This window comes from Cebidichthys violaceus, unplaced genomic scaffold, assembly GCF_023349555.1.
Source record: "Cebidichthys violaceus isolate CVI_PGR_0920_01 unplaced genomic scaffold, fCebVio1.0.p SCAF_16, whole genome shotgun sequence".
Taxonomy (NCBI): domain Eukaryota; kingdom Metazoa; phylum Chordata; class Actinopteri; order Perciformes; family Stichaeidae; genus Cebidichthys; species Cebidichthys violaceus.
The window spans coordinates 11,713,433-11,732,237 of record NW_027176329.1 but is presented as its reverse complement, the minus strand read 5'-3'; the positions used below and the strand labels follow the sequence as shown (position 1 = coordinate 11,732,237).

Genomic DNA, 18,805 nt, shown 5'->3' with positions numbered 1-18,805 from the left:
AAATGTAGCGCTAAAAGTGAACGATAAATGCAGCTTTTAAGTAAAAGTTCGAGGGGGGGAGGGGGGGTTAGTTGTTCACCCTCTTTGAGCAGCCGACACTCTACGGTTATGCAATCAAACTAGGGCCGCGCGCGTGTCTCCATCACAATTCATTTGTGATTCCAGGTTTCGTCATCTCAGGTCAATGCCGTTATTTTGTATGTTTGTTTTTTTGAATCGAGAAGTTTGCCTAAAGCTGTGAAACAACTGCTCCCCTATGTCTAAAGTTGTCTATTGGGAATTTAGGATACACGTTTTGATCACGTGGAGTAGAAAAGGCATTTTTATTTTGGATTCCTTGATTAATGCAGCGATTAAAGTCCACCTCTACTCAGAAATGTATGTGTGTGTTTTATTTGTATTACTATTACCTAACAGTTAAACACGCATATAAAGGCATACACATTTTTTTTACTTTTCGCTGAAGTCGGAGACATCTTGTGTCCAACTGTTTCACTTTTTAAATAGTATTACTGTTGATTTAAAAAAAAAAATACTTGGAAATGTAACTTTTTTTATATAGAAAAAAACATCAGACACAAATTATTTTTCAAAGCAAGCAGTATGTATTTTCTATGTTTTGAATAGAATACTAGAGTGGACGATTTGTGTCACTTCATTTTAAAGAACCATAGCAGTGTTGAGACGATGCTCTCGATCTCACATCAAGGTTTTAAAGCAAAGTTGCAAAACAGTCTTACAATTAAGTCATTGTAAGAAAACCCGCAAAAAAGAATGAACATGTATCCTAAAATCTGTACCGATTGATAATATCTGCAGCCCTGAAAGAAAACCACCAGTTGTCGATGTTTGCCTCCGAAATGCACCACATGGTGTCGACAATGAGCCATGTTCAGCAAGTGTTTGCAGTCCCATGTGAAATACACCAGTCATGAGAAGGGGGAAGGCTTTTAAAGCCCCGGATGTTAATAATGATGATCATTGATATTATTTCTCATTTATATATTTCTATTTGTATATTTGAGTGGTTGTTTTTGGACCAACATATTTCTCTATAACTCTGGTATTGTCTTCTAACCATCCAGTGGTGGAATGTTGCTAAGTGCATAGCAAGTGAGGACAATTCTGTAGTACTTGTACTTTACTTGAGTATCTCAATTTTCACGACATTTCAGAGGACAAAATCGTACTTTTCACGCCACTGCATATATTTTAGTCATTAGTCATTTTGCCTATTCACATCAATACATAAAACAGAATATTATTAACAAATAAATGATGATGATGATGATGATGATGATGATGATGTATTGTTGTAGGTTAGGATTATTTTTACTGATCCTCAGAGGGAAATTCACAAGCTATCCAGCACTATGTTATGTAATTAAAAATAAGCCCACCTTTACCAGCTGCAATATTCAAGTGACGAACACATCCATCAATAATAATAATAATCCAATAATATAAATATTGAAATGGCCACACTGCGCAGTGAGTACTTTTTCTTTTGGTACTTTTAGTATATTTTAATGCCAATACTTTTGTACTTTAACTCAGGTGGAATTTTGAGTGCAGGAGTATTTCTGTGATAGTAGTTGTCCTTCTTGTGCTTTTCATCCGGACGGAGTAGAAATACAAAAAAGACCCAAGCTCCAGGTTTTGTGTCTCCTCCACTTGCACTGGAACAGGATGGGTTTAGTGCTGCAGCGACGAGAGCGTACCGACCTCGCGCGCAACGGTGAAAAAATAGCGCGACTTTTAAATGTTTTATCGTAATCTGGTAAAACTAAAGTGACCTACGTATTAACACAGAAGACATTATAATTCAAATAGAAAATGACAAGATTGACAGAGGAGTTGCAAAACTCAGCTCTGGCTACTCATTTATGATAACTTCAAAATGAATAAACGTTACTTTCCCGAGATTCTCAGCGGTAGGCAGTAGATTACTGTGAAAAGAAACACTTGACTGTTAGGATAATGGAAGTAAGCGTTGTGACTCCCAGAATGCCTTGCTTTTACAGCATTATACAATATTAGCAAAATACAGTAGATAACTGTTAGAATTTCACTGTAAATTTACATCAAAGTGTTACAGTGTAGGATCATCCTTTGTTTCTGCTGAGAGAGAAAACATGATGTTTGTTGATGTTGTTTAAATATTTGTATATAGGATGACACATCCTTAAATAAATATCATGTTTAAAACAATAACACAAGGAATAGCCTAGAGGTGATAAGCTTCAGTGATGCAAGAAGTCCACTTTTGCGCCAGTGACTGTGTGGTTTGCGCACTGCTTCTCAGACCAGCAGACTGGCCCCGTGTGGAAAAAAAAAAAGTAGCTCAGTTCATAAACAAGGGAACGTGGGCAAAGACAGTGCCAAGAGCACAACTGCTATAGGCCGACTGGATTTTTTTAATTTTCGACAAAAGTTTGATACACTTTCTATGAGATCTGTGTCACTAAAGCTCACTGAACGATTTCAGATTAACGCACAGCAACACAAAAACAACAATAAGAAATAATTATTCCAATTTAGTGCAAAATGAAAGAAATGCAAATGAAAGAATACAAGTTTACCTTGCCAAACTGGTGTATGAGTTCTTCAAGTTTGACACCAGTCCCAGTCTTTCTGGATTCTTCTTTTTTAACATGATTGGCTTCTTGGAGAACAACTAATTTAAAGAAATCTCTCAAAATTGATAAAGTGACAGACTAAAATAAAAACATGCTCCAAAAATAAATAAATAAATAAGTGACTTAAAAGTATGTTTAAGAAAGCTACAGTTGTGTTCATCCAAACGATATATCTATTTCTTGTCGAGATGCTCTTAAGGTTGCGTTGTCTCCTCTCGATGAACACTCACCAGCTTGTCTGATATCCTGAACGACTGTCCGGGGTTCAAACTCACGCGATGCAGACATTCATGTGATCGACACTGGCGACACGCACCGTGTGCAAATACATTGCCGCCTGCAGAGCGCTTCGAGATGGAAAAAAGCCTTCGGTGATTAAAAGTCGAGATGTTAAAGTTCAATAAAAGACACCCACTCTCTATAAAGGTTGGTTTATATACATGTTTACCCCACGATAGACATGTATAAGCCAGCAATGGCATATTCTCTTAAATGTAGCGCTAAAAGTGAACGATAAATGCAGCTTTTAAGTAAAAGTTCGAGGGGGGGAGGGGGGGTTAGTTGTTCACCCTCTTTGAGCAGCCGACACTCTACGGTTATGCAATCAAACTAGGGCCACGCGCGTGTCTCCATCACAATTCATTTGTGATTCCAGGTTTCGTCATCTCAGGTCAATGCCGTTATTTTTAGGGCCCGAGCACCGACAACGTCGGGCCGCGAGGTCCCTATTGAAACTGTAGGAATTATTATTATTATTATTATTATTATTATTATTATTATTTTTCTCTCAAATGAATTGCCTTTTTGGGGGCTTTATCATATCCCAAAACTCCCCATATTTGGCAAGCATACCAGAATAGCGGGAAAATTTGATAATTTATGGGTCCCATGCTTAAGTTTGAAAAAATGGCTCGCTAGCGCCCCCTAGAAATCTGACCGGCAACACCTTGCGGCAACTCTTACCCATTGTGTCCGATTTATTTGAAATTCGACACACATGTCCAACTCCACCTACTCTACAAAAAAGCCAATCAGACCCCTAAGTTCCGCCTGCCAATATTTTCCGCCATTTTGAATTTTGTGAAAAACACATTTTCACAAACTCCTCCTACAAGCTGGTTCTGATTGGTACCAAATTTGCTGTGGATCATTATTGGATCTATATCATCAAAAGTTACTAAAAGCTTGTTGATAACCTATTGCAATAGGAATATATGGACCAATGAATTTCATAGGGGCTTTGCCTTTTACAGCAATACATATAACTTCAAAACCATGTGGCCTATCGTCACAAAATCTGGTGTGTATGTCCACATTGTGTTCTGTAACAAACACTCACATTTTTATTCCATACAACCACTCGGGGGCGATACAGTAATACTCCCATTTTTTGCATTTTTAGGCATTTTTCATCGTTTTCAGGCGTTGTACTTTAACAAACTTCTCCCACAAAATGTATGCGATCAACTTCAAATTTGGTCAGGGTGATCTAAAGACTTTAATGATGAAAATTTGCAAAAATGGTTTACTGACATTGAACGACCTTCGTTTTATGTGGCGCCCATGTCACGCACATTTCGTGCCGTTCGCCACGAAAGAGGAAGTTGTTGTAACTCCAAGGTACTTTATTCAATCTGCCCCAAACTTGTTATGCATGATGCTGGTCCAGTCTTGAGCACATTCCCATGCCAAGATTTTCTAAAAGTCATAGCGCCACCTACTGGCAAAAGGAAATGAAAAGTTTTATACTTTGATGTACTCTGACTAGGAAGTTACCCAGATCAGTCTTTAATTTGGTAAGGTAAGCCCTAAGACATTGATGATGCTTCATCATGAATATTGTGAGTTGATGCAAAACGCTGTTGCCGTGGCAACGCGTCATTCGCCATGAAAAATGAAGCTTATTTTTATGTGGCTTAAGATGCTCAACAAGCCTTGGAACTTTACACAGGTGTCATAGGTGATGTAAATAAATATTTCATTTGGCTTTTTGGCTTGACTGTTTCAAATTGCCTCGATAGCGCCCCCTACAAATATTCAAATACGCAGCCCCAGTGCTACGTTTGACCTACATTTATGAAAATTGGTAGGCCCATGTATCACATGGAGACTTAAAAAAAAGTCTTTTGGGACCATGCTCTAAAATTAACAGGAAGTCGGCCATCAGATCGACTTCAAATTTGGTCAGTACAGTCTGAAGACCCTTGTGATGAAAAGTTACTCAAAGATTGTTATTTTGTGAAAGGCCGTTGCCGTAGCGATGCATTATTCGTCATGAAAAACAAAGGTGTTTTTGAGCGACTAAACATGTTCCAACCAGAACCAAACATGGCAAACACATTTAAAATCATGAATGTAGTTTTCTAATGTGATTTTAATGTTTCAGATTGGCAAGTTGGCTCAACAGCGCCCCCTACAAAATTTTGCCGATGCAGCCCTCGAAATACGTTTGACCTAGATGTATGAAATTTAATAGGCACATGTATCACATATAGACTTAAAAAAAAGTCTCTTGGGACCATACTCTAAAATCAACCGGAAGTCGGCCATTTTGATTTTTGTGTGAATTTTCCCTTGATTTCTATTCGCTATACTTTAACGAAGTCCTCCTAGGGACTTTGTCAAATCCACTTCAAATTTGGTCTGTACAATCTAAAGATCTTTGCAATTAAAAGTTACTCAAAGCTTTACGTTTGATGGAATGACATAGCTGTGGTGTGGCGGCCATTTTACGTGATTCGCCATTAAACAACAAGCTGATGTAACTCCACTGGACTTGCTTAAATCTGTCCCAAACTTGCCATACTTGATAACAGTCACTGCCTGAGGATGTCTACAAGCCAATTTTCACTCAAAGTCGTAGCGCCACCTACTGGCAACAGGAAGTCAGCGTTATGTGACAGACGGAATCCGATTTACATGACATTGACATGTGGTCTGCACTTGATGTAGAGCAACGTAATGCATGTTTGCATGTGTTCTGTAGCGCCACATAGTGGATGCAGAAACTGGTGGAATATTTGCACTACATAATTTCCAGCATCGCAGAGTCCAGCGGGAAAAATATGTGAAACTCCGGGACGCGTTGTCCGATGATCAAAGACATTTGCAGCCGCGTCTGCCGGCGTCCCGCCAGTACCCCTGAGACGCGGGAAGGTGCGAGGGCCCGTCCATCGCTGCTTGCAGCTTTAATGTATGTTTGTTTTTTTGAATCGAGAAGTTTGCCTAAAGCTGTGAAACAACTGCTCCCCTATGTCTAAAGTTGTCTATTGGGAATTTTTGGGATACACGTTTTGATCACGTGGAGTAGAAAAGGCATTTTTATTTTGGACTCCTTGATTAATGCAGCAATTAAAGTCCACCTCTACTCAGAAATGTATGTGTGTGTTTTATTTGTATTACTGTTACCTAACAGTTAAACACGCATATAAAGGCATACACATTTTTTTACTTTTCGCTGAAGTCGGAGACATCTTGTGTCCAACTGTTTCACTTTTTAAATAGTATTACTGTTGATTTAAAAAAAAAATTACTTGGAAATGTAACTTTTTTTATATAGAAAAAAACATCAGACACAAATTATTTTTCAAAGCAAGCAGTATGTATTTTCTATGTTTTGAATAGAATACTAGAGTGGACGATTTGTGTCACTTTATTTTAAAGAACCATAGCAGTGTTGAGACGATGCTCTCGATCTCACATCAAGGTTTTAAAGCAAAGTTGCAAAACAGTCTTACAATTAAGTCATTGTATGAAAACCTGCAAAAAAGAATGAACATGTATCCTAAAATCTGTACCGATTGATAATATCTGCAGCCCTGAAAGAAAACCACCAGTTGTCGATGTTTGCCTCCGAAATGCACCACATGGTGTCGACAATGAGCCATGTTCAGCAAGTGTTTGCAGTCCCATGTGAAATACGCCAGTCATGAGAAGGGGGAAGGCTTTTAAAGCCCCGGATGTTAATAATGATGATCATTGATATTATTTCTCATTTATATATTTCTATTTGTATATTTGAGTGGTTGTTTTTGGACCAACATATTTCTCTATAACTCTGGTATTGTCTTCTAACCATCCAGTGGTGGAATGTTGCTAAGTGCATAGCAAGTGAGGACAATTCTGTAGTACTTGTACTTTACTTGAGTATCTCAATTTTCACGACATTTCAGAGGACAAAATCGTACTTTTCACGCCACTGCATATATTTTAGTCATTAGTCATTTTGCCTATTCACATCAATACATAAAACAGAATATTATTAACAAATAAATGATGATGATGATGATGATGATGTATTGTTGTAGGTTAGGATCATTTTTACTGATCCTCAGAGGGAAATTCACAAGCTATCCAGCACTATGTTATGTAATTAAAAATAAGCCCACCTTTACCAGCTGCGATATTCAAGTGACGAACACATCCATCAATAATAATAATAATCCAATAATATAAATATTGAAACGGCCACTCTGCGCAGTGAGTACTTTTTCTTTTGGTACTTTAAGTATATTTTGATGCCAATACTTTTGTACTTTAACTTAGGTGGAATTTTGAGTGCAGGAGTATTTCTGTGATATTGCTATTTGTACTTCAGTAAAACGATCTGAGTACTTCTTCCCAAACTGCACCGATCATACCTGCACTTCAGATAGATGAGGATGATTCCCTGTCCCATCCCAAAACACACAGTCTAACATTTCATATAATATCAATAGTGATATAGATACAAACAGAGAATAGAAGGTGAAGAAAAAGGTATTTAACATAATTGTCAATTATACTCATTCATAAAGCAACTGTTGACGTCACAGCTCATACAACTTACACCAGGCTCTTCAGTGTCTTTGGAGGCCGCATTAAGAACATGACACAATTTGCACAATGAGACTAAAAGGCAGCTTGTTCTTTATTCCTTTTGAGAGTGGTGACGTTGGTTTTCTTGAAGAGGTCTAAAAGTGGAGTCAGTTTCAACTCTAAAAATAGTGTCAATGTGGCTATTTTGGTCGATACGTCTGTGGAGTCCACAAAGTGGGCCTGTGTTTGGTTTGCCAAGACGTGTGTTTGCGTGTGTGTGAATAGATGATGTTGCTAGGGGCTGCAGAGTGAGGGTAAAATGGCACGAGAAGGGGTTAGTTACACATGGTTGTTCACACTGTTCTTAAGCTCCTGATCCTGCAACGAGCCACTCACCAGATCATGAGGGCCCTATGTGTGTGTGTGTGTGTGTGTGTGTGTGTGTGTGTGTGTGTGTGTGTGTGTGTGTGCATTATGTCCTCCCTGCAACCTCTTCAGACACACAAAAAACAACAGACCAGACCCATTGCAAGTATTTTTAAAGATAGACAACTGTTGTCGCCCATGGCAACCGTCTGCCTCCTCTCCATCCTAATGAACCCTGTGTGTGTGTGTGTGTGTGTGTGTGTGTGTGTGTGTGTGTGTGTGTGTGTGTGTGTGTGTGTGTGTGTGTGTGTGTGTGTGTGTGTGTGTGTGTGTGTGTGTGTGTGTGTGTGTGTGTGCGCGCGCGGGGTCACCAGAAGTCAATAGAATTAAATGAAAGCCGCAAAAAGCACGGAAATTCTGCAGAAAAACATGGTGTCATCTGCGAGAAACATGCCACTCGGGAGAAGTTTTGTTTGCCACCTTGACAATGAGCAGGAGCAGGAAACCAAAGCTACACAGGAACGCCTTAAAATCAACAACGTTAACGATCTGGAGTGGCTGAGTGAGAGTCCCGATATCAATCGAGAGTTTGTAGCTGTTCACTCGTGATTCGCAAAGACAAATGGGGGAAAATGGCAGCATCCAGATGTGCAAAGCTGACTCAGACTCAAGACTGCTGCCAGAGGTGCACCTAGGTCACAGGGTGACCGTGGATAAGTGGAGAGCAGGGCCGCCTTTCAATCAGAGGGTCGGTGGTTCGATCCCCGGCTCCTGCTCTACTAGTCTCATGTCAATGTGTCCTTGAGCAAGACACTTAACCCCAAAAATTGCTCCCGTAGCTGCGTCTACGGTGTGTAGATAGATACTGAATTGTAAGTCGCTTTGGATAAAAGCGTCTGCTAAATGACCGTAATGTACTAAATACCTGAAGATGGTGAACACTTATCTTACATTTGTCATTTTCGTTTGGATCACTTTGTATCCGTTTTCACTTTTGACATTAAAAAAAGCCACACTAAATCTACTTTGCTTCAATGTTGTAAGACAATACAACAATAAAAAATGAAAACTTCCAAGAGGGAGTGAATACTTTTTAGCGGCGCTGTAGGAGGCAAAGTTACCAAACTGGCTGCTATCCATCAGTTTCGACGTGTCTTGTCAAGTTAGAGCTTTAATCAATCTCCACCTGAATTTGTAACATCCGTGTCACAACATCAACACAGACTGAAGCATCACATGTGGAGAGTAAAGCCACTAAAAACGCATTTTTCAGGTTTGGCCGTGTGGTCTGTCTCTGTGGCTGGCATATTTCCTCAAGAGTCGTATCTGTTGTAGAGAGGCATCCCCAAAACACAATCTTGAGAAGGAAAATGGCGCAATATGGCCTCTGGGTGTAGCAAAGCAGAGGCTGAACATTTCACATGACTGCAGTAAGATCAGCTAAAGCGATAAGATTATTCCTCTGCAAACACTCTCAGAGCTGCTTTCTTGCCACATTGTTTTTGTTTTGTTTTTTGATTCCAGCCAAACACACAAGACACCTTTCAGCAGACTGTTAAGAGGAAGACGGTCTGCTCTCGCTCACTGTCTGGAGACACTCGCCATGCAGCGACAAAAACAAACATGGGTGACTCCTCTTCACACAGTTTAAAGGAGTTGGCCGAAAGGAGAGGAGGAGAAGGGCAGGTCCCAAGCTGTGGTTTGAAGTTATCCTGAGTCATGAAGGAACCTCCTCTTCTCCCTCTGGAAAAATTGACAGGTCACGGCCACATGAAGACAAGTCATTCCTGCCAGTCATTTTTGCCAAAGACAGCTGCCGTGCATAGGAGGAAAACTTTTCATGAGTCATATGTAAACAGCAATGTGTTTCCCTGGCTTAAACTGGATATAGGGGCAGCATATTTTCAAAATATATATCTATTGTGCTTATTTGTAACTGCCAGGACAACTTTCTTCATACATCAAAAAGCTAAAAGAAATTACAAAAGCCTTCATGTGATATTATGATCTTCTCAATGCAGTTAGATGGCGTTTGTTTGTTTTTGTGTATGTTTTCAAGCCAATGCTGTTACTCAGAGTCATGTGAAATGTCACTGCAACCACACCCAGAATCAAGACCACCATCATTCCCTCGTGTTGCCACAGCAAATCCTCCTTCAATCTCAAAAACACACCAACAATAGGAATGCAGGTTCTGTTTTATGCTCCCACTGTGTTAGGTTATCTTTTTATATTGAAGATTTAAATCCAACCTGTCACTAGCAGTGCCTCAAAAACATTTTAAAATAGAAAAATATAGCTCTTTTAAAGCATTAAACTCTCTGCTGACACCGTGTGGCAGGAGGGCGGAACTGCAGTTTCAAAGAAAATTAAGAACAAAAAGAGTATGAAAAGAAAATAGAAGTTTATTGAGAAGTCTGAATCCTGCTCACTCTTCCACAGTAGCAGAAAGACAACAACACAAACAAACATTAGTTAAAATCTGGACACATAAATACCGTTTCTCTTGTATCATGAAATCCAAAAACAATCTATTCCAGTCACACAAACGTAAAGAGGGGAGGGAGTGAAAAAAGGACAGCTGAGTATCCGTCCCACTGCTTCAGAAACAAAACAAAAGAAAGCGGCTGGTGGTCGGTCTGTCTCTAAACCTGAACATAAATAATGAGACTGTGCTGTGGAGAGACACCAGTGGGATCAGTGCAGTGGTGGAGTGAGCTGAAGGATTCAGATTGTCGAAATTCCTCTTACACCGGGTTACCTCCTCAATCTTTACAGGGATGCTTTGACATTTCGGGACATATTCGCTTTCAGACACTGATGAAAAGACAAATATAAAGCTACAACCAGCAGCAGGTTAGCTTAACTTAGCAAAAACACTGGAAACGGGGGAAGCAGCGGCCCTGGCTCAGTCCATCGGTAATAAAATCCTCCTACCAACACCTCTGAAGCTCAATAACGAACACCTTGTTTGTTTCATGCCTACACAAAGTGTAAAAACAATTGTAGGCAGGGACCAGTAACTTTCTAGACTCAAACACTGGCTGTCCGTTCCAATACCCACACTAGCATATTGTCTAGTATGACAGAAAAAATAATGAATGTGGCAATAATACCAGGATGCACAATGGACCTATGACCTATGAGCAAGAGGCTCGACGTTTTTAGAAGGTGCAATGTTATGACAAAGTAGTACGTCCCACCGAACGCATAATGCTAATTAACTAACAAGATCTAACTTTTTACTTAGTGAGCTTTAAATGTGCTGGTAGCTGGGTTTTGTTATGTTTGGACAGAGCTAGCCAGACTAACCGTCCCCCCCCCCTTACTGATTAAGCGAAGCTAATCTGCCGCTAGGCAGTAGTATTTACATTATTGTAGAGTGGTAACAGCCTTTTAATCTGCTCTCCGCTTGAAAGCATATACATGTGTTTCCCAAAAATGTCAAACTATTTCTTTTCGGAGGCTGAAACTATGAGGGAAGAAGGGTGACAATAAAAACGCAGCTAAGCCTGCTGCTGCAGGAGGGGACATGTCTCAGAAAAATGTAGCACAGGTTATATTTTCACTTCGGTACCAATACAGACAGTTGTTTGACACACGCACAGACAGCTGGAGAAATGACGCAGGCTGATTACAATTGTCTGAATGATTTGAAAAAATTGTGTTAGATGATGCTGTTTCTACCTCACCGCCTCTAACAGGAAAAAGGGAGCACAAAAAAAAGGAACTACTGTTGCTTGTGCCTCTAAAAAACAATCTGGGTGTGTTCTCTGAAATCTTAAGGCAAATTTAACAGAATGCTTTGTGCAACAACACCACAAAACACCAGACAGACCGGCAACCAAAATTCTTTCAAACGAGTGATGCAGAAAAACACCCACCTTCCAAACTGTCTCTGCGAGTGCCAGCCTAAGCATGTACATGCATTTAGGGGGGGGGGGGGGGGCTAATGGGGACGGGAGGCTTCAAATGACGGAGGGTTTACCACCAACCTTTACCAAACTGTGCCAAATACAGAACAAACGAATGCTTTACGTCAAACAGCCCTGAACATAAAACCTTCTCTACGGGGGAAAGTTCCCCGTAGCGTCACCCACCGATCATGACAGCAGAGCGAACAGCAGCAGTAGCATGAAGTATTGTTCAGCTTCCTCTTACCTCACCCTCCTGTTTTTGGCACTGATGAGTTTGGTAAGGTACGTGCATGGAATCCCACGTGTGTGGATGCATCTATGTGTTTCTGTGTGTATGAGTGTGTGTGTGTGTGTGTGTGTGTGTGTGTGTGTGTGTGTGTGTGTGTGTGTGTGTGTGTGTGTGTTTGCTTGTGATTTAGATCATGGCTGTGGGTTTTTCTCTCGCTCACACTCAAAAATCTTGAAATTTTTTTCATTTGCCCTAATCTAAACCAAAATAATACAGTCTTCGGGGTGGGGAGGGGGCACCTGAAAAGCTTTGTAAAATGCAGGTGACCCCTCCCCATCTGATGATAATTCTTTCCTGTCTTCTCGCTCTTTCTCTACCAATCTTCCTCCTCCTCCTCCTCTGTCCAGGATGCTCTAGCGGATGGCCTTGACGGGGCTCTTGAAGCTGGAGGCGGCTTGCAGCTGCAGCTGGTAGGCCATGGGGTGGATCTTGAACCCGTACAGCCTGGAGAAAAGAACACAGGAACAAACCAGTGAGCATTTCTCCTGGAAACATTTCAACAAACATGGTTAAAAAACGTCACAAGCGGAACAAAAGCGACAAACGTTTAAGTTCAAAGAAAATCGACGACATGCAACACAAACAAGCACACTGGAATTAATGAGGATGTGTATTTGTTTTCAGGGAGAGAGCAGTGATGTGTGATCTTAAGCTCTGACTGTTTCCCATCACACCACCCAGCCTGTCCCTCATGCGACTTCTTCTGAAAACATATGTCGTAACAGAATCAAACACCGCGCAAGAAAAGCATGTGAGGAAATAGATTTGGGTTTACAATATATTTTGATAAAAAATTAATCGTTTCACTATTTCTTTATTCCCAAATTCCAGCTTCTAAATTGTGAAGATGTTCTTCTTTTCTTTTTCTTAGGTGATAGAAAACTAATTATCTTTAGGTTTCAGAGCGTTGGTCTGAGAAAACAAGCAATTTGATATCATGTCCTTTGTCATTTTTGATGGGAAAGTTTAACAATGTTCTGACATTTTAAAGACAAAACAATGACTTGATTAATTGAGTATCTAATTGGAAGATTAACCGGTTGTGAATATAATTGTTACTTGCAACTGTAAGAACTAATGACATCTAAATGGAGAATATTCATAATAGTAACTATTACACTGTTACACACAGCGTGCTTCGGTGCAACCCAGTTCTGGTCAACAGGAGCACACCTTTGAGTCCGGCCTGCCGCACTAACCTCGGGACAAACTGATTGGCGGGCCTCTTGGGCCTGTACTCAGGGTGAACCATGAAGAGCATGTGGGGGAAGCCAGTGCCGAAATAGGCTCCATCTGTGTGGTGGTGCCTTGAGGACTTGGGCGTGTAGACGTCCATACATTTAGGACAGTACAGCTTCACCATGGCCTCTCCTGGGATGTCTGACAGACCTGAGGAGGGAGAAGAGGAGGAACAGAGGAAGAAAGATACTGGTTTAGATACGAGAGTAAATCTGCTACAACTAAGATAGAGGCCGCACTAGAACGCTGACAGTAAGAATAAACAAGTACAAATACTTCCTAGTTCCTTGTCACAGACAGCCAGGATTGGTGGCTCCATAAATCTACAGACCTAAAAACCCACTGTGCCTTAAATACACTGATAAAAACAACAAAAAACATCACAATATTTAAAATTAACCAGAAAAAATAATTACTGACCAAGTATAAATAGGGCATTGTGAATAAATTGCAAAAAAAGGACGACATATTGGGAGTTAAAAGAGAAAACAAATATCAGTCTAGAAGACAAAGCGGTCTCTCAGCACTTAACTATTGCAGATATTTATAATATGCAACACTATGAAGAGACTGTGGCTACATTCCTGAATACTGTGACATTATTTAAACCCTGTGAGACTAACTTTATATGGGGACAAAATGTTTACACAACATTTCATAATTACCAGCTAGCGTGTGCTGCTTTACTCTGTCTTGAGAAACATGGATGTTTGTGTTTAAGTATTAATCTTTTCACTTACCGATAGGAAGCATTGGCTGATTCTCACAATAGACTCGTGGGCAATAGCCAAAATCTCCCTGTTGATACTTCTCCAACTGCAAAGAATAAAACAGTACATTATAATAAACAATTGTTGTTCCTTTAAAAGGGGAGTTTATTTAGTTATTACAGTAAAAATCACTATATTTATATACAATATTGGAAACAAATGTCCTCTAACTACAGAAGTCTGTCAGGGCTCGTTTACCACAATGTGGGTGTGATATTTTTGCCGTGTCATCACCATTCATATCTCTACAGCTACAATGTGTTTATGATTAAACTGTTTACTTGAGCACAGCAGTGGAAGAAGTACTGTAGTCAGATTTTTTACTTAAGTGAAAGTAATAGCACATGGTATAAATACTCTGGAACAAGTTAAAGTCCTGCATTCAAAATGTTACTTCATCAAAAGTATTAACATCAAAATATACTTAAGTACCAAAAGTACTCATTATGCAGAATGTCCCATTTCAGAATAATATAGGCTATAGTATTTACAATTATTGATGCATCTTAACTAGTGCTGGGCGGTATACCGGTTTTAATTTCCCGTATGATATGAATTTTTCATACACCGTCATAGAATGATAGCCGAAACAACTGCTGTCACTCTTCAACAGGCAGCTAAATATATTGTTCGCCGCTATGAGCGCTACGGTCGGAGCTAGTTGTCTTAAGTGTATTGAGAGGGACCCCTAATCATGGTTATAACTTTATAACACAACAATTAACAACCCACAACTAACGCTCTTTAACAGGGCAAAACACCACGACACAACAGCTTGTGACACAAACAATTTGTAACACTAATAATTGTACATTTATAAAATTTCCCCGCCAAACGGCATGCTGGGTACATCTCACTAGCTAGCCCGTTAGCTAGTCTCTTAACAGCTGGGAGAGGCTCCTTGAAAACTACAAACCTATCTACGTCATGTTTTTATGTTTGTTAAATTCTCAGTAGCGATAACTAAATGATATGCTTATTATACATATTACAAACAAAAACACTTTAAAAACTCTAAAAAAAATAATTTAAATTAATCTTTTATTTTGTTGTTGCTTTTTTGGGTATTTTGGTTAGACACGTATGCAACACTGATTAGAGTGTAATATGTGTGGTATTAGTTATAAATGTATGTTGGTACATAGAGAGTGATAAGAAGCTGTACAGGGAGGGACTTAGGACCCAGGGGAATGTAGGTGAAGGAAGCAGGAAAAGACGGAAGATGCCACACAAACAGCTGTTCACCGCTCACTGCCTGCTGGTTGGCTGGTCGGTTCTTGTGTTAAAAATGTCCACTTAATAATTAAACACTCGATAAAATAATTTTCGGCGTTAATTAGTTAATGCGTTAATGTGGGGAAAAAAATACTGTGATATACCGTGAAACCGCCAGAATCTTACAAAATACCGTGATACACATTTTTGGTCATACCGCCCAGCACTAATCTTAACTACTTTATATACTTAATAATTAGAAACTACTTAATAAAACATAGCTTATTGGTTAATTTATATTATGAATCTACAAAGTAACTAGTAACTAATATTGTCAAAGATATGTATGAAAGTTAAAAGTACAATATTTCCCTCTAGTGGACAATAAGTATGAAGTTACATAAAAAGGAAATACTCAAATAAAATCAATAAAGTACCTCAATGTGCATTTGTACTTAAGTACAGTACTTGAGTAGTCTAAATGTACTTAGTTACATTTCACCACTGCTAGAAAAAGAGCACAACATTGTTTACTAAAGCCTCTTCATTTTGCTCTCATAGTGCACCAGATTGATGCATTTAGCTTTAAAATGTACAAACTTTGCTCCACTTTGTGACACATCCATCTAGTGCTTTGATGGTGCTATCAGAGGGTGAAATCTGACACTGAGCTATAAATCCAAACCTACACAGTAGATCTCTATGGAGACTGTTGTGAACCCCTGCATCAATTATAAAACCAGCTTAAGAAACCATGACTGACAAGTATACAACTACCTATAACTAACTAGTAATTAAGTCCAACACAGGTTCATTCATTCATTTTCCTATTCATCCCACAAAAAACACCCCTTTAACTGAATATTGAAGTCCTCAAAAGTGTTTAAACTGACTACTCTAATGTCACATGGTGTGAATCATTTTTAGTAGTGGATTTTGCTAACGCAGCTGGAGCCTACCATCTGTGCGATGCCTCGATTAGTGAGGATGTAGCGTGCGTGGATGAGGCCGTACAGCATCTCAGCTGCCTGCTCGATCAGGTCACTCTGGTTGGGATTGTCCTCCAGCTCCTCATCTGAACACACAAGGCAACAGAGAACAGTGTTGGTGTCCACATTTATTTTTTTACATTTTACAGAGATGCAGAACTGTGGAGAAAAACATTTTCAAAAAAGGACAGGGAATACCAAAAAAAACCAATAATACTTCATCATAATGTTCCTCACATGGTTTCAAAGATCCTGTGAAAATGTACTGCGACCTAGAGGGTAATAAACTATGTGTTCAAGTGTGTGTAATCAGGGGTGAAGCAGCTGGCACAGCAGCTAAGCAGGATAAACAGCCTTAAAACAAGAGTGCTGAGATCAAATGTTCATTCTCATTTTTTTGATAGATGACATGTGCAACAGTGCTCAACATGACAGACTAAAAGAGCAGCATTACGTTACACTCAGGATCAGTAATGAAAGAAACATCTGGCAGCAACTACTCCTGCAGCTCTTGATCGCCGTTCTATTTGGTCTCAGCATTCAGATTTTAAAGCTGTTAAAAGATTGTTCTGCTGTTGTTTTGGATGATTCTCCTGTCTAGACAATTATCCAATGTTTCAAACGCAATGGATGGTAACCGGTGCTTAGCTTAATTTGAGAATGTGGAAGCATGAACATGAGATACATACCTGGTTCGAGGTCCAGGATCATGTCAAGGGCCTGGCGGTAGTGAGGAACCTGCTCATTGAGTCCCGTCAGATTAAACTTGTCCTGGATGTAGTCTTCATCCACCTTTAAGAAAGGAAATCAGATGAGAAAACTGATTAATCTGAAAATATATATACCAGGATAGGTTCATGTTTTATAAAGTCAATGCTAAAAGGTACATTGAAGGCGTAATTAGTCTCCGTTATCAAACTGGAATTACATTACGACGGGATCTCTTCACGGCCAGTAAGTACAGAAAAAAATGATTAGAGCAACCAATAACTCTTTCATAGTACATGTAGGTATGGGAGTGTTGTTTTAAGCTAGACTTGAAAAACAGTCAATCTATTTTAATAAGGACATGGGACTGATTCAGGACAATGTTGCTGAGAGTGTGAAAATACAAACTCACTGAATTGTAAGAAATGTTCCCAACAACTCAAAGTCTACGGAAAACTACACCAAGGAAGTGTAAAGTCACAAAAAACATCAGGAATTATCCAGAAAATAGAAAGGTTCAATAGAATCAATAAGGAGCATGTAAACTCTGGGATACAAACTTTGATTTTACATGGCTATTATTAACTTCAATGGAAGTAACATTTCTCAATCGGAGTGTTAGATACTTTAACGCAACAAGTTTTTTCCACAGCTTGTAGACTGCTGAGACTTTCTACCATCACGTAACTTTACTTTGTCGTTCCCATTCCTCTGGAAATAAGTTTAATGAAGTGATCTGGGAGCAAAATGTGTCAGGAGCCAACACACTAAACCATTCTAGTTCAAGGCTAGATCTGGCAGTGTAGTGAAAATAAGAAGAGACACAACAATATGACGTTCTACTCGAACTCATACGTTTCTATTTCTGCTCATCAATAACAAGTCCAGCTTTTATTTTAACTTAATTATGACATGTCACTACGTGGATGGCGACAATTAGAATACTTAGATATATCAGACAAAGCAGCTTACTTCACAAAAAAACTCATTCCCCCTCAGTCCACAGAACCAGGAGATCCATGACACTTCTTCTGAACTGCTCATCTCTGAAGACCTATAAAGGACAGATGAAAATAGTCAAGATATGATCCAAAAATAAATCAACTGGGCTACATCAACACTCTGTAATATAATAGCTATGATTATAACATCCAGTGTCAAAGTCAGATCTCCAACTGGCCAGACTCCTTGTAAATATTTTCATAACTTTATTATACCTAATACTCTATCATGACAAGAGTAACTTAACGCTAACGTTAGCTGTTTGAAGCTATAGTTGCTAGCCATACCTGATGACGGCTAGGCTAACTACCTAGCTAGCATTATTTTCTCAACAATGTTAAATTGTATAAAAGCAGTCGTTACAGCATGTTTTTTATAAATTAATAGATACATCTTATCTTAAATGTAACGTTACGGTGTGGCCATACGCCACGAAAACAGGTTAAAGTAACCAACGTTAGCTCGCTAAGCTAAACCCCGCTAGCTGCTAGTGCTGAAACTGAAATTCAACATGGCGCATCACTAAAAAACAGGCCCCATGACTAAAAAAATGCTATTTTTGGAGCCAACTCTGCCTCTGCGTTTAAACGTCTGAATAGTGTTACGTGGGTGATTTCGCAAACCTACCCGGCTTTTAACTTTTATAGTCCTTCAAAAATCCAACAGATCAAAAATTTAGCAATCACACCGGTGTAAATAAGATGGACACCACCTCCCAGTTCACCCTCTAGGTTACGTTCTTCCTCTTCCTCCCGGGACTCAGATGCAGCGTTCATCGCCGACAACGCACTGCTGCCGCCCACTGTTTACTTTGAATATTACACAAGGTGCGCTCACATGTCATGGCCAGCACCTGTGCTTCCATCCTTTACCC

The 18,805-nt window shown here is 39.5% G+C and overlaps 1 protein-coding gene across 1 annotated transcript; it reads right to left on the bottom strand.

Moving 5' to 3' along the window:
- Positions 1 to 10,187: 10,187 nt before the first annotated feature.
- On the bottom strand, positions 10,188 to 18,673 carry csnk2b (casein kinase 2, beta polypeptide). Its single transcript, XM_068711284.1, has 7 exons — positions 18,559 to 18,673; positions 17,902 to 17,983; positions 16,911 to 17,013; positions 16,192 to 16,307; positions 13,988 to 14,063; positions 13,208 to 13,397; positions 10,188 to 12,452 (listed from the first exon to the last, which is right to left on the bottom strand). The coding sequence occupies exons 2-7, from the start codon at positions 17,971 to 17,973 to the stop codon at positions 12,362 to 12,364; spliced, it is 648 nt and encodes a 215-aa protein (XP_068567385.1). The 5' UTR covers positions 17,974 to 17,983; positions 18,559 to 18,673; the 3' UTR covers positions 10,188 to 12,361.
- Positions 18,674 to 18,805: the final 132 nt, after the last annotated feature.

Bases quoted from the DNA above. Each gene is read 5' to 3' on its own strand.
- csnk2b (XM_068711284.1), bottom strand. From the start codon at position 17,973: ATGAGCAGTTCAGAAGAAGTGTCATGGATCTCCTGGTTCTGTGGACTG. The intron at 14,064-16,191 runs GTAGGCTCCAGC...TATTCTTTGCAG, and splicing joins ATCGAGGCATCGCACAGATG to TTGGAGAAGTATCAACAGGG. The intron at 12,453-13,207 runs GTTAGTGCGGCA...TCTTTTCTCCAG, and splicing joins GCCAATCAGTTTGTCCCGAG to GCTGTACGGGTTCAAGATCC.